The following is a 15,333-nucleotide window of genomic DNA, read 5'->3' as shown; positions in this document are numbered from 1 at the left end:
TTTCTTATTCTTTAAATCTGATTCCGACTTTGAAATCACCTTGTCTACTAAGTCCCAAATGTTGCCTTCGTTCCATAATTTCCAGACTTGAAACAGTAAATAATTTTATCTAAATTAATGCCTAAATCATTTGGCTTAACTTGACTCAAATTCTTAATCTTAAAGCTTTAATAGAGTTAATGGAAGTGTTCTAACTCTCTTGATTAGGTTTGTTTTACCTAAGTCTACAATGAGCTTCACTCCTATGCATAACTTCAAACTTGATTATTTGTAATTAAGCTCGAGTTTGAACTGAAAATTTTCAATATTGATTAAGATTGAAAAGCCTTGCAAGCTACTCAATTCAAGTATTAAGGTTCTTGAAATTCACTTGTGAGCTACTCGATCCAAGTATTAAGATTCTCAAATTCAACTCACATGATTGCTTGACTCAATAATTATTGAGCCAAATTCAAGTTTTCTCAAACCAAACCCGAATAGCTCGCATATACAAAATCTTACACCCTAATTCCATCCACCAACATCTCTAACTATCTTATAAACTTACAAATCCCAAGAGGCTAAGGTCATCCTTGTTGTAAAAGCTTGTGTTTCTTCTTCCACTAACAATCTCTAGTAGTAGAACTCCATAACTGAACACATCAGATTTCTCTGAAAATCGCCTATGCATTGCATACTCAGGAGACATATAACCACTGTATTTTAACATAAAAAAACAACACCAATTACAGCTCTTATTTAAACTTGTCCACGAGCCAACCTGAATTAAGAATAAATAATAAATAATTTAAAGTTAACTATAAAAATATAAAAATATATTTTTAATATTTTATTTATAAAATTAAAAACAATAAATTGAGTCCACAAATTGAACAAAATTAAACTCGATACAAGTATAGACATGTATCATCTTTAAGCACCAAATCCGACCATAGACATATTTATACCATATTTTATTAAAAAGAGCATAAAAAGAAATGGTAGGAAGGAAGTTCCAACTTACTAAGTTCCAACAACCCTTTTAGTGTTGGCTTGATTTTCATCACCTCCAAAGATCCTGGCTATCCCAAAATTTGAAATTTTTGGGTTTAGCTCTTGGTCAAGTAAAACATTACTTGCTTTTAGATCTCTGTGTATAATTTTCAATCTTGAATCTCTATGAAGATAAAGCAATCCTCGAATGATCTCTTCAATAATATTAAAGCGTTTTCTCTAATCCAAGAGTTTTTGTTTAACGGGATCTATAACAAAATTTAAACATAAAAACCTACTAAATTAATAATGAAATCCTATAATTGAGGATCTAAACTACAACCATCATTGTATTTCTACCATGATTGTAGACATAATTGAAGTTATGTCAATAAATTGAAATAAATATTAAACGGTGAAGAGAATCAAAATATCACTACACCTAAGTTTAAATTTTGTGAATGGAAAAAACATTTATGGGAGAACATTATTTTTTTAAGGGATCCTATAAAATTTGAATAAATTACTAACCGAATAGAAAAGCGTCCAAACTTTTGTTGGGCATAAACTCGTAGACGAGCATCTTCTCTTCTGCTTCAACACAACACCCAAAAAATTTTACCAGATTTCGATGTTGGAGCTTAGAAATAACCACCACTTCGTTCATAAATTCTTCCAAACCTTGCCCCGAAGGTTTCGACAATCTCTTCACTGCTATTTCCTTTCCATCATCTAATGTTCCCTGCACTCAAAATTCAGACTACAATACTTGATTGAAAAAAAAATGTCATTTCATTGACTCTGGATTCACCGGTTTTAGGATAATTATCATCAGCTCAAAATCCAAATGGGTTTAGATCAGATTGTAGTGAGCTCGCAAGTTAAACTTGCTTTCCTACAAAGTTCTCGACTAACGAGCCTGGCCTACGAGCTCATTACAATCCGGCTTTGGGCCGGTGATCATTATCCTAACAACCGGAAATCGCTATTATATATTACCTTGTAAACCGGACCAAAACCACCCTGCCCTAGCTTTTTTGGGGGATGGAAGTTGTTGGTCGCGGTGGCAAGTTCTTGGAAATTGAATAGTGGAGGCTGCTGGAGTTTAACACCGATTGAACTTTCTCCTATATTTTCACTATGAAATTTGTCTTTGATATGTGTCCGTTTTTTATTCCTTCCTGTGATGGAAATCAAAGAAGCAATGAGTTGAAGGCTACACAATTGCCCACAGTTACTTTTCCCTTTATCTGCAAATCCAGAAAATTTGTTTATGAGACTTCGACCCAAAAGAATTGCAAATTAATTCACCCAATTTATCTAACACATGGGCCACATTATTTAAATATAAAAATATATCTCAGTGCGAATTCAACCTTGAATATATATATATATATATATATATATATATAAAATCAAATACGAATATAACTTACATAAACCAACTTAATTGAGCAAAACTGAATAATTTAATTTCACTTGAATTCGATCTTTAACTTTTATAATAATACTCAATCAAGTTTAGAGCATTTCTCCGTATTCGACTTCGACTCAATTCTATTCTAATTTTATTTTATTTTATCTAAAATTTAAATTTAAATCAACTAAAAATACCTTTAAATTCAATTTTAGCCGAAGAGAACTCTTAAAGAATTTACATATTTCTTAATTAACTACAAGGATTAAATAAATAAAGATGGACATTTTATCTCTTTGTTGACCCATTCTACGCAATAAGAAGAGTGCAGAAATTATTATACTCACGACCATGCCTGAATTTACTGTTGTAATAACAATTATCTCACTATTCCCTTTATCTGCAAATCCAGAAACATGGTTAATAAAACATCTAAACCAAAAATGAAGATTAATTGATGCAATTCGTCACACACATGGTCGATATGGAAGACAAGTTTACCAAGTTCCGAAGATGGCAGACGAATGTAAAGATCGACTCCCCGATTAGAGAAATATTTCTGGACACAATCAAATCTCCACTCCATAACATGCAACCAATGCCAGCATCATACGCATAAGCCACGCACGAACAATTCTTCATTCATTGATCTTTGCATTCGCCGTTAGTTATTGATGACTGGTCTGGAAATGCCGGTACTTTCATCTTCTTCAGCTTTAAAAACCCATCATCTCCTTGGCCTGCTTCATTTCCATTGTTGTTCTCTCTTTGGCAGTGCAAAGGGGTAGTCCTAAAGCACCCACTACTCCATTTACCTCTACTCCATTCCTCTATATTCCTAGGCTTAAATCCTTTCAAACAACTGCAAATGGGTCGTTTCGTTGAATCGCAGATTCCAAATGCCCCACACTTTCCATAAACATCACAATCTGTTAGATAACTAGAGTACCCGTTTATCCAGTCCCCTTTCCCCGCATCCCATATTCGTTCAAGGTATCTTCCATCAGACTCTAATTCAAAGTATATCAACCTAGAGTCAGTAGAATATTCGTAAGTTTCGTAATAAATTTTTTCTACATCATCTGCAACCACATAAAACCCATCAAAATAAATTCTATTAACATTTATTAAACCAATATAGATACGACCATTCCAAATGACACCCTCCGGGATGATGAAAATGTTCTCAATATTAAAATTGTTCTCTCTCATAAAATCAAAAGCTTACAAAATATTTATAGACTATAGTCTACCCTTTAAAACAACAAAAAACTGAAAATATTATAATCTAATAATAACCATAAACCAATGACTCTTGACCTTTCATTTTCCTAAACAAAAAACTACTAATTTAAACCCATTAAAAAACAACATAACTTTTGACCTTTCAACTCTTGACCTTTCACTTACATAACTCTTAACTTTCATTTAAGTTTATTTAACAAAACTCCCCTGTAAACTTAAATGCTTCTGCCATCCTTCATGCCGATTAATTTCTTGTAGTTGTCGAAGAGTACCATCGGTAGTGGTTTTGTAAAGATATCCGCGACTTGGTCCCGAATTGGTCCCGACTTGCCACGTGCACTAATTTCACACTTCCTTCCTTTACATGATCTCGGATGAATTGAAAACGAATGTCAATGTGTTTGCTTCTCTCATGATTCACTAGGTTCTTTGCCAACTCAATCGCTGATTTATTGTCAACTCGTATCTCAGTTGCACCAAGTTGTTGTTGCTCCAACTCGCCCAACAAGTTTCTGAGCCATATAGCATGACACACACACCAAGATGCTGCCACATATTCAGCTTCACATGTCGATAGTGTCACAATTGGTTGCTTTTTTGAAAGCCAAGCAAATGCTGTGTTACCCATAAAGAACACATATCCCGATGTACTTTTCCGATCATCTAAGTCTCCGCACCAATCACTGTCGGAATACCCAATCAACTTGTAATCTTCCATATTTGAATAAAATAACCCGAGTAACACCGTTCCTTGAATGTACCGTAGGATTCGCTTCAATGCCTTACAATGTGAACAAACCGGCTCTTCCATGAACCGACTTACAATGCCAACACTTAGCGAAATTTCAGGCCTTGTGCAAGTGAGATAGCGAAGGCTTCCCACCAAACTTCGGTATTTACTTGCGTCGACTCGTTCTCCTCCATCGAATTTCGAGAGTTTTACACTTGGTTCCATTGGTGTTGATACCGGGTTGCAATGTGCCATCTTGTACTTCTTCAAAATTTCCTTTGCATATGCCTCTTGTGACACAAAAATACCTATCCTTTCTTGTCGAACCTCCAAACCAAGGAAAAATTTCATTAAACCCAAATCTGTCATCTCGAATTCTTGTGTCATTTTGCTCTTAAAATCCAGTATCATCTCACCATTGTTCCCCATAAAAATAAGGTCATCGACATAAAGAGCAACAAATAACATATTACCTCCATTCTTCTTCATGTAGAGGGCATGTTCATAAGGACATTGTTTGAACCCATTCTCCTTGAAGTATGTATCGATACGAGTATTCCATGCCCGCGGTGCTTGCTTCAACCTGTAAAGTGCCTTCTTCAATTTCAGCACCTTCTTCTCCTCTCTATTTTCATATATCCCTTTGCAACAAGTCGCGCCTTGTACCGTTCTAACTCGCCTTGAGCATTCATCTTTCTTTTGAACACCCACTTCACACCAATGGGTTGACTTCCTTTCGGCAATTCTGTTAACTCCCATGTGTTGTTGCGGTCAATTGCTTTAATCTCCTCATCCATAGCAGTTTGCCACTTCTTGTCTCGCACCGCCTCTTCAAAACTTATAATCTCTGAATCTGCCAAAAGACATACAATATGTACCTCATTTGTTGAATCATACAAATCTTGCAAACTTCGCATTTTTGGTTGTTGCGGTTCATTTTCATCATCAGTAGTTTCGGGATTTGTCGGTATGGTTGTTGGTGTAGCGATTGATGATCCTTCATCTTTGATGATAACCTCCGTTGAGTTATTCCAATTCCACTCGCTTGCTTCATTAAATTGTACATCACGACTTACCACAACCTTCTTACTTATCGGGTCGAGTAGCTTGTATCCTTTTGTTTTCTCATCATACCCAATAAAAATAAACATTTTACTTTTGTCTTCGAGCTTCGTTCTTCGCTGATCCGGCACATGTGCATAGGCCTCACTACCGAATACTTTAAGATGAGAAACTGGTGGTTTTTGTCTGCTCCAAGCCTCTTGTGGTGTTTGATCATCCAACTTCGCATGTGGACATCGATTTTGCACATAGATGGCACATTGCACAACTTCCGCCCAAAATTCCTTCTGCATTTTCTTGCTCTTGAGCATTGATCGAACCATGTCGAGAATAGTCTGATTCTTCCTCTCGGCCACACCATTTTGTTGAGGAGAGTACGGTGCAGTTAGGAATCGTCTTATGCCTTGCTCCTTACAATACTCTATGAAAGCCGTCGAAGTATACTCGCCACCTCTATCAGATCGTACATATTTGATGTGTCTACCAGTTGCTTTTTCAACCATCACTTTGAACTTCTTGAACACCTCAAATGCCTCGAATTTTTCTTTAAGAAAATAAACCCAAGTTTTTCGTGAGAAATCATCGATAAAAGAAATGAAATACCTTTTACCGCTAAAAGATTCGGGGGTGATTGGTCCACATATGTCGGTATGAATCAATTCGAGAAGTTGCTTAGCCTGATATTCTGCCTTCTTTTGAAACAAAGTTCTCACATGCTTACCGAGCACACATTCTTCACAAAATTTTCCCTCATAGTCCATGTCTGGTAGCCCATGCACCAAATTCTTCTTCGCCAACTCGTTTAGACCACCATAATGTAGATGGCCAAAACGGAGATGCCACAGTGACGCCTTGTCTTCAACATCAACTCGCAAACATTTTCCTCGAACACTTCTCAGATTCAACCTGAACATGCGATTTCTCTCCATTTCAACTTGAGCGACCAAACACCCTTCCTTATCTTTCAAGTGTAACACCCGATCTTTCATAAGTACCGAATAACCTTTTTCCATGAGTTGCCCCATACTCAAAATGTTGCTCTTGAGGTCTGGTACGTAATACACATCATGGATTGACCCAACTAACCCATCATTTTGTAAATAACAAATGGTACCTTGGCCTTTTACCTCAACCTTCGACGCATCTCCAAATGACACATGTCCCGTTTCAACCTTTTGCATCTCTTTGAATAGGTGCTTAAGCCCACACATATGGTTGCTTGCACCTGTGTCAAGGTACCACACATGTTGTTGTTGGTGTTGACTTTGTTGTGTGCCATCAAGAGAAAACCTTCTTTTGCCCCCTCATTTTCTGTGGTTAGGTTAGTTGTCTCTTCCATCTTTTTTGAGACGCGACATTCTTTCGCGAAATGTCCCGCCTTACCACAATTGTAACACTTATCAGAGTTACAATCCTTCGCATAGTGACCATATTTGCCACACTTGTAGCACTCGACATTGGAATAATTCGACCTCTTCTACGACCACGTCTTCTTCCACGCCAATTTTGTTGGTTTGAATGCTCCTTCTCCTCATAATTCCCTTCTTGACCACGACCTTTTCCACCACGACCATTTCCTCGATCTCCATGACCACGACCTTTACCTCGAAGGCTTTGAGAATTAAGAACCTTCTCGTCTTTGATTGATGCCTTGGTTTGAAGTGCTTGCTCGAGTGTCTCCTCTTTCTTCTTCTTCTTACGTTGTTCATGTGCCTCGAGAGAACCGGCGAGTTCATCGACTATGAGCATTGCTAGATCTTTTGACTCTTCTATGGCATATACAACATTCTCGAAACTGTTAGTTAATGATCTCAAAATCTTCTCCACAACTCGTGCATCGGTTAACGCTTCTCCGTTTCGGTTGAGTTGGTTCACCACGGTTTGAACACGTGTGATATAGTCGGAGACACTTTCCGATTCCTTCATCTTCATGCCTTCCAGCTCGCCACAAAGAGTTTGAAGGCGGACTTGTTTAACTCGGTCGGCTCCTTTGTACACCTTTGCTAAAATGTCCCACGCTTCTTTTGAAGTTGTCGCACTTGCAATCTTCTCAAAGCCCGAGTCATCAACGGCTCGAAATAACATGTACAATGCCGCCTTATCTTTCGACCGTATTTCTTTCAACGCCTTGTTTTGAGCCGCCGTAAATCCCGCAATAGTTGTCGGTTCTACGAAACCTTCTTGGACCACCTCCCAACCATCTTGAGACCCGAGAAGAGCTTTCATTTGGATGCTACAATTCTCATAGTTCACCTTTGTTAGTTGAGGCAATGGCACATTACTAGTCACACTCTCCATAGCTCTGATACCAAATTGATGAAAATGTTCTCAATATTAAAATTGTTCTCTCTCATAAAATCAAAAGCTTACAAACTATTTATAGGCTATAGTCTACCCTTTAAAGCAACAAAAAACTGAAAATATTAAAATCTAATAATAACCATAAACCAATGACTCTTGACCTTTCATTTTCCTAAACAAAAAACTACTAATTTAAACCCATTAAAAAACAACATAACTCTTGACCTTTCAACTCTTGACCTTTCACTTACATAACTCTTAACTTTCATTTAAGTTTATTTAACACGGGATGCTGAAAGGTTCAATGCCTTGAACAAAGTTGCCATCAGATGGGTCATCAGGGCTTTTCCATGATCTCGTCTGCACCTTACGACCCGTTTTTACATCAGTGCTGATCTTCATAGTTTGAAGGAATACATTAGAAGGATGTTGAAAACTCTCCCATAAGATGCTGCTTCCTCCATTCTCACCGTTATTGAGGACAAGGTTTCTAGAGTCTAAAAGCTGTGCAGTTGTTGCATTAGGAACCAAATTCGTTACATTTGTTGACTAAAGAATCTCAACTTTTCCATTGGAAACAACAAGGTTGCCATCATCTGATATGGTTAGAATCCCAGAAAAGTCTTTTAGAGGCCTGTTTCTATTTGCCACCCATACAACAGTTTGTAGGGGGATTTGATGGTACAATATCCCTACATAACGATTGCTGGAGTTAGCCAAGCTGAAAAATGTTGAGAATAATTCAAAATAACATATTAGTGGGTTGAAAATGGGCCTTTATTGGTAAAATAATCTTTTAGAATGGAACAAATAAAATGACAAAAACACATCAAAACAAAATATAAAAATAAATTTCAATGCTCGAACTTTAATTGTAAACAATATAAATAATTAATTTACATTTTTATCGACCATCAAGGTTTGTAAGAGTTACACCATTAAGTGAACCTCTATCTTCAACATCATGGCTCATTAGTGGCGCTTGAGTGAAAGCAGGTTGCTTTGGAGTGTTAAGATCTGAAATCTCACTATTAAGCATTGAAATAACAGTAGATATAGTGGGTCTATCTTTAGTATATTCTTGAACGCATAGCAATCCAACATGTATGCATCTCCATATTTCTTTTTCATTATTTGAATATGATTTCGACTCTAAAATCACCTTGTCTACTAAGCCCCAAATATTGCCTTCCCTCCATAATTTCCATGCCTGAAAACAAAAACAACTTTTGACTTAATTAATGCCAAAATTATTCAGCTTTGCTTGACTCAAAATTTTAATCTTAAAGTTTAAATAGAGTTTAATCAACTCTATTCAAGATAAAGATTGAAATTTTCTAACTCTCCTAGGCTTGTTTTACCTAAGTTTACAATGAGCTTCACTATTCTGCTTAACTTCAAACTTGATTATTTGTAATCAAGTTCGAGTTTGAACTAAAAATTTTCAGTATTGATTAAGATTGAAAAGCCTTGCAAGCTACTAGTTTCAAGTGTTAGGGTTCTTGACGTTAGCTTGCGAGCTACTCGATTCAAGCATTAAGATTCTCAAATTCAACTCAAATGATTGCTCGACTATATTAATTGCTGAGCCAAATTTAAGTTTTCTCAAATCGAACCCGAATAACTCACAAAGACAACATCTTACACCCTAATTCCTCCACCAATATCTCTAACTATCTTAACTATCTTATGAACTTACATATCCCAAGAGACTGAGGTCATCCTTATTGTTGTAAAAGCTTGTGTTTCTTCTTCCACTAACAATCTCTAGTAGTAGAACTCCATAGCTGAACACATCTGATTTCTCTGAAAATTGCCCTTGCATTGCATACTCAGGAGACATATAACCACTGTATTTTAACATAAAAAATAACACCAATTGCAACTCTAATTTAAACTTGTCCACGAGTCAACCCGAATTAAGAATAAATAATAAATCATTTAAAATTAAAAACAAAAACTTGAGTCCACAAATTGAACAAAATTAAACTTGATAGGGGTATGGACATATATTTTCTTTAAGCACCGAATCCATCCATAGACATATTTATATAATATTTTATCAAAAAATGAATAAAAATAAATTGTAGGGAGAAAGTTCCAACTTACTAAGTTCCAACAACCCTTTTAGTATTGGCTTGATTTTCGTCACCTCCGAAGATCCTGGCCATCCCAAAATCAGAAATTTTTGGATTTAAATCTTGGTCAAGTAAAACATTACTTGCTTTTAGATCTCTATGTATAATCTTTAATCTTGAATCTCTATGAAGATAAAGCAATCCTCGACTAATCCCTTCAATAATGTTGAAGCGTTTTCTCCAATCCAAAAGTCTTTGTCTAATAGGATCTGTAACAAAATTTACCACCAAGATTAATAATTAATTCCTATAATTGAGGATCTAAACTAAAGCCAGCATTTTTATTTCTATCATACTGTATTCATTATGATCGTAGCATAATTGAAGTTACGTGAATCAACTGAAATAAATATTAAAATGTGGAGAGAGTCAAAACCTACTGCTGCCAGTACTATTTAAATCCTAGAGTATAGACCAACTCCTATTAAAAATATATATAATCTTCCTTATAAAATAGATAAAAAAAATAAATAAATAAAAAGAAGAGAAAATTCAAAGGAAAAAGTGAAAATTCAAAAAAAATGTAGACAACACAAAATTAATAAGTTACTAACCAAATAGAAAAGCATCCAAACTTTTATTGGGCATGAACTCATAGACGAGTATCTTCTCTTCTGCTTCAACACAACACCCAAGTAATCTAACCAGATTTCGATGTTGGAGCTTTGAAATAACCACCACTTCGTTCATAAATTCTTCCAATCCTTGCCCCGAAGCTTTTGACAATCTCTTCACTGCTATTTCTTTTCCATCATCTAATGTTCCCTGCACTCAGAATTCAGATCACAATACTTGATTAAAAAAAAAAGTCATTTCATTGACTCTGAATTCACCGGAAATCGCTATTATTTATTACCTTGTAAACCGGACCAAAACCACCCTGCCCTAGCCTTTTTTCGGGATGGAAGTTGTTGGTCGCGGTGGCAAGTTCTTCGAAATTGAATAGTGGAAGCTGCTGGAGTTTAACACCAATTAAACTTTCTCGTACATTTTCACTATAAGATTTGTGTTTGATCTGTTTGTGTCTTTTATTCGTTCCTGAGATAGAAATCAAAGAAGCAATGAGTTGAAGGCTACATAATTGTAATTAGTGCTATGCCCACAATTACTGTTGTAATAACAATGGCGATATTGTTGTCAATTAAGAAGACATGAGTTCGTAGAAATACATTATTTTTTAATTGATTTTAGGTATTGTTCCAAATTTATCAGATGTACCCTAAGAGTTCTCTTAAAGTGATTGCATATTTCTTATTAAAAAAAAAGCGACTACATAAATTAAATAAATAGAGACGACAATTTACCTCTTTGTTTAGCCATCCCACACCATAGGAAGAGTGCAGAAATTGTAATAACGACTATGCCCGCAGTTACTGTTGTAATAACAATGACCTTACTGCTTTTCTCTTTATCTGCAAATAGAAAAACTTGGTTAATAACTTCAACCCAAAAAGACAGATATTGACGCAATTTATCAAACACATGGTCGACACTAAGAAACTTCACCCAGTTCCGAAGATGGCAGACGAATGTAAAGATCGACGCCGCTAGCGGAGAATTTCTGGACATCAATCAAATCTCCACTCCACAACATGCAACCAATGCCATCATCATACGCATAAGCCACGCACGAACAATTCTTCATGTTCATGCATTGGTCTTTGCACTGGCCGTTACTTATTGATGACAGATGCGGAAATGCTGGCACTTTCATCATCTTCATCTCCAAAAACCCATCATCACCTTGGCTTGCTCCACTGCCATTGTTATCTCTTTGGCAATGCAAAAGGGTAGTCCTAGAACATCCACTACTCCAATTACCTCTACTCCATTCCTCTATATTCCTAGGCTTAAACCCCTTTAAGCAACTGCAAATGGTTCGTTTCGATGAATCGCATATTCCAAATGCCCCACAGTATCCATAAACATCACAATTTGTTTGATAACTAGAGTACTTGTTTATCCAGTTCCCTTTCCCCTCATCCCATTTCCATTCAATGAATTTTCCTTGAGAATCTAATTCACTGTATATCAACATAGAGTCATTAGAAAATTCGTAAGTCATATAGTACGGTTGTTGTGGATTATCTGCAACATAAAACCCTTCAAGATAAGCAGCGTACTTATCTATTAAGCCAATAAAGGTATTCCCATTCCATGGACCGGTCCGATAATAGAGCTGGTTATTCTTCCTAATGATGCCCTCTGGACTGTTGAAAGGTTCAAGGCTAAGAGAAAAGTTACCATCAGATGGGTCATCAATGCTTTTCCATGATTTCAGCTCCACTTTACGACCCGTTTTAACATCAGTGCTGATCTTCATAGTTTCAATGAAGGCATTAGAAGGATCTTCGAAACTCTCCCATAAGCTGCTTGCTCCATCCTCACCATTACTAAGGACAAGGTTTCCGGAGTCTAAAAGCTGGGCAGTTGTTGCATTAGGAGCTGTATTGTTAACATTTGTTGACCAAAGAATCTCAGCTTTTCCATTGGAAACAACAAGGTTGCCATCATCTGATATGGTGAGAATCCCAGAAGAGTCTTTGAGAGGCCTGTTTCTATTTGCCACCCATACAACAGTTTGTATGGGGATTTGATGGTACAATATCCCTACATAACGATTGCTGGAGTTAACCAAGCTGAAGAATCCCAATCGGAAAAGACCTTTCTGGGAGATTATAACATCAGGGTCTTTGATGGATTTTGATGGTGTTATTGTGTCTAAAGCAGTGGCAAATAGTAAGTAAAAGCAAGATATTAAAGCTAGTAAAACAGAGCAGCTAATAGTTTTTCCCATAATCTCTTCCCAGAACTTGGAAGAGACGCTATGATTTATGGATGATATTTAACTCAACTCAATTTTTTTTTCAGTTAAAAAAACAGTCTGATTTTGATATTTCAAGGCAGCTGCAAATGTTTACATCAAGATTTGAATTTTCTTCAAGCACTAATCACTACTATTTTGTATTAGAATATTGTATTCAACTATCATGTCACCCTGTTCATGGAAATTAATACTTCTAGCTTGTCATGCGGGTTTAATTTGGTTGACTTGAGGACTCATTTATCTTCCACCCAAAATGCAAGTTTAATTTGCTTTCCACTGTTTTCTTCTTAAAAATTACATTGTTGGTTTAAGACATAAAAAAAAAAGTCTCTTTACGGAATGTTAAGGAATAAAACTGTTATTACAGTTAGTAGTTAACAGTTAGCAGTTAACAGTAGCAGTTAAGGTGGTTGTAATTAGTTTGACAGATCGTGTATATATATCATAGCTTGTTATCCAGTTCAGTATATGAAAAATTGATCGTTTTATGATCATAGATTACATTCGTGTAAAATCTCATTATGGTATTTGAGCCTTAGTCACATCTTACATTGCATATTGATAATAAATTAGATATTGAATAAACTCTGAAAGACGGAAAAAAGTTTTTTGATTTGTATAATCAATTTTTGTGTTTATCTCTACCAATTGAATTTGTAATTTCCAAAAGGAGGAGAGATTAAAAGTACCAAATTATATGAAAGGACTAAATTCACAAAATATATATATATATATATAGGGTAGGGACCTTCTACCGAAATTGACTCTTTCTTAGGGTCTGTTTTGATATGGTGGAATGATGTTTCATGGCAGCCTCAAATGTCTACATCTAGTGATCTACATCTCAATTTCCTTTGTATATACGTAATCTCATTTTGACTTATGGAAATTTTCTGGAAGTGTCAAATACTCTTGATTTTCTATATTTTTGTTGGCTCTTTCTTCCATTGGAGTACCAAAAAATCAACTCCTGTGGCACAATGTTCACACAAATACAATCAGGGTATAGGATGTCCAAAACATTGAATTATGGACCTAAGACTTCATTTTAATATAAATTTTTTATCATAACAACGATACTATATTTTGATTTATAAAATAATTAAATTCTTTAAATTATGTGTAACTCAAATGATAGCAGTTAGATTTATTATTTTAAAATATTATACAACAATTATATTAACTCAAATAATGTGATATTATATTTAAAATTTATAGGAGTTACCAATTTATAATTTTCTAACATTTTTTACAGTATTTATATCCAAGAAGAAGAAGAAGCCAAGTTATATTTAAGGTATTTTGTAACCTTAATTTTTATCTACATTATAGTCGATGTATTTTTAAATTTTTGTATTTAAAGGAAATAGAAAAGGATATATATGCAACATAAATCCCTTCACATTTATATTTTTTAAGGTATTTCACTTTTGATATTACATAATTAGTCCTCTATATTTTATTTGTACATTCATTAAATTTAAGTATTTTTCCTTCTACATTATTATATTAGTTCCTTTGATTTTTATTTTTATTATCAGTGTATTTTAATTATTTACTTACAAAGTAATACTAAATATTTCTTTTTTTAAAAGACGTTAAATTTTTCTTTCATGTTACTTCCTATATATGCTATAAACAATACATCATATTGAAATTATTTAAATTGATTATGATTTGAAACATTGATACCTAAAATAAAGAACCATGCAATATGATGAATTTTCCACCTATCAGTCTTTGTAACGTTATATACAAAATTGCCTCGAAAGCTTTGGTTAATAGGTTTCAAGAAGTGCTCCATTTCTGTATAGATGAAGCTCAGAGTTCCATTGTACCGGGGCATCTTATTTCTGACAATATTGTGGCTGCTTATGAAATTCTGCATACACTGAAAAATAGGCGTTTTGGTAGGCATGGGACGTTTGCGCTTAAGCTTGACATGAGCAAAGCTTACGATCGTGTAGAATGGTGGTTTATTAAGGTAATGCTCCTCAAAATGAGTTTTTCAAATGTTTGGGTTGATCGAATAATGCGATTTGTTACCTCGTTCAATTATTCTGTGGTGACGAATGGTGTGGTGGGTGAACAACTTTTTCTAACTCGAGGGATCAAGCAAGGGGAAGGTCTTGACGGTTACTAAACTAACTATAATTACGACAAAGACAAGCGCACCTATCGAACAATAGTATAGCTATGGTGAGTAGGGAATATCGTATCCACGAGGAGTAAAAGTACTAGTAATTACCGTTTTTCTATTATTTAGCCGATAAATTAGAGTGATTGTTTTAAATCTAAATTTACTAATCTAATTTAACTAAAAATGCAACAAAGAATGAAATAGGAAAATAACTGAAAATAACCAATGAGAAAGACAATTCCCAAGAAAGAATCCACCTAGACTTCATATATTATTCTGAATCTGAATTAAATGATTTATTCACTCGTGTCTTGATCCGTATAAATCCTTAAATTATGTTAATATCTCTTATGAGAGTAAGAACAACTAACTCTAAGTTTATTAATTGAAGTATCTTTCTAATTAAAACCCCTATCGTCGCATTAACTCGATCTATGTATTCCCCTATTAGATTTGACTCTAATCCAGTAGATTTATGTCGTCCTATTTCTAGGATTGCAT

General features: G+C 35.1%; 1 protein-coding gene and 1 pseudogene across 2 annotated transcripts; both read right to left on the bottom strand.

The window, feature by feature from the left end:
- Positions 1–285: 285 nt before the first annotated feature.
- On the bottom strand, positions 286–3,601 carry LOC128039836 (G-type lectin S-receptor-like serine/threonine-protein kinase At1g11330; annotated as a pseudogene).
- Positions 3,602–8,569: 4,968 nt separating this feature from the next.
- Positions 8,570–12,791, bottom strand: LOC105775638 (G-type lectin S-receptor-like serine/threonine-protein kinase At1g11330). Of its 2 annotated transcripts, XM_052629608.1 has the most exons (8): positions 11,989–12,791; positions 11,372–11,889; positions 11,170–11,277; positions 10,722–10,903; positions 10,420–10,630; positions 9,837–10,074; positions 9,427–9,577; positions 8,570–8,937 (listed from the first exon to the last, which is right to left on the bottom strand). In XM_052629608.1, the coding sequence occupies exons 1-8, from the start codon at positions 12,660–12,662 to the stop codon at positions 8,632–8,634; spliced, it is 2,388 nt and encodes a 795-aa protein (XP_052485568.1). In that variant the 5' UTR covers positions 12,663–12,791; the 3' UTR covers positions 8,570–8,631. The 2 variants fall into 2 exon arrangements, with proteins under 2 accessions (XP_052485568.1, XP_012453591.1); XM_012598137.2 differs by having other exon boundaries at positions 11,372–12,790.
- Between the last annotated feature and the right edge of the window lie 2,542 nt (positions 12,792–15,333).

The sequence above is a fragment of the Gossypium raimondii genome, chromosome 1 (genome assembly GCF_025698545.1).
Source record: "Gossypium raimondii isolate GPD5lz chromosome 1, ASM2569854v1, whole genome shotgun sequence".
In the NCBI taxonomy this organism is placed as follows: Eukaryota; Viridiplantae; Streptophyta; class Magnoliopsida; order Malvales; family Malvaceae; genus Gossypium; species Gossypium raimondii.
The sequence above is the reverse complement of the archived record's forward strand: the minus strand, read 5'-3'. Positions and strand labels throughout refer to the sequence as shown.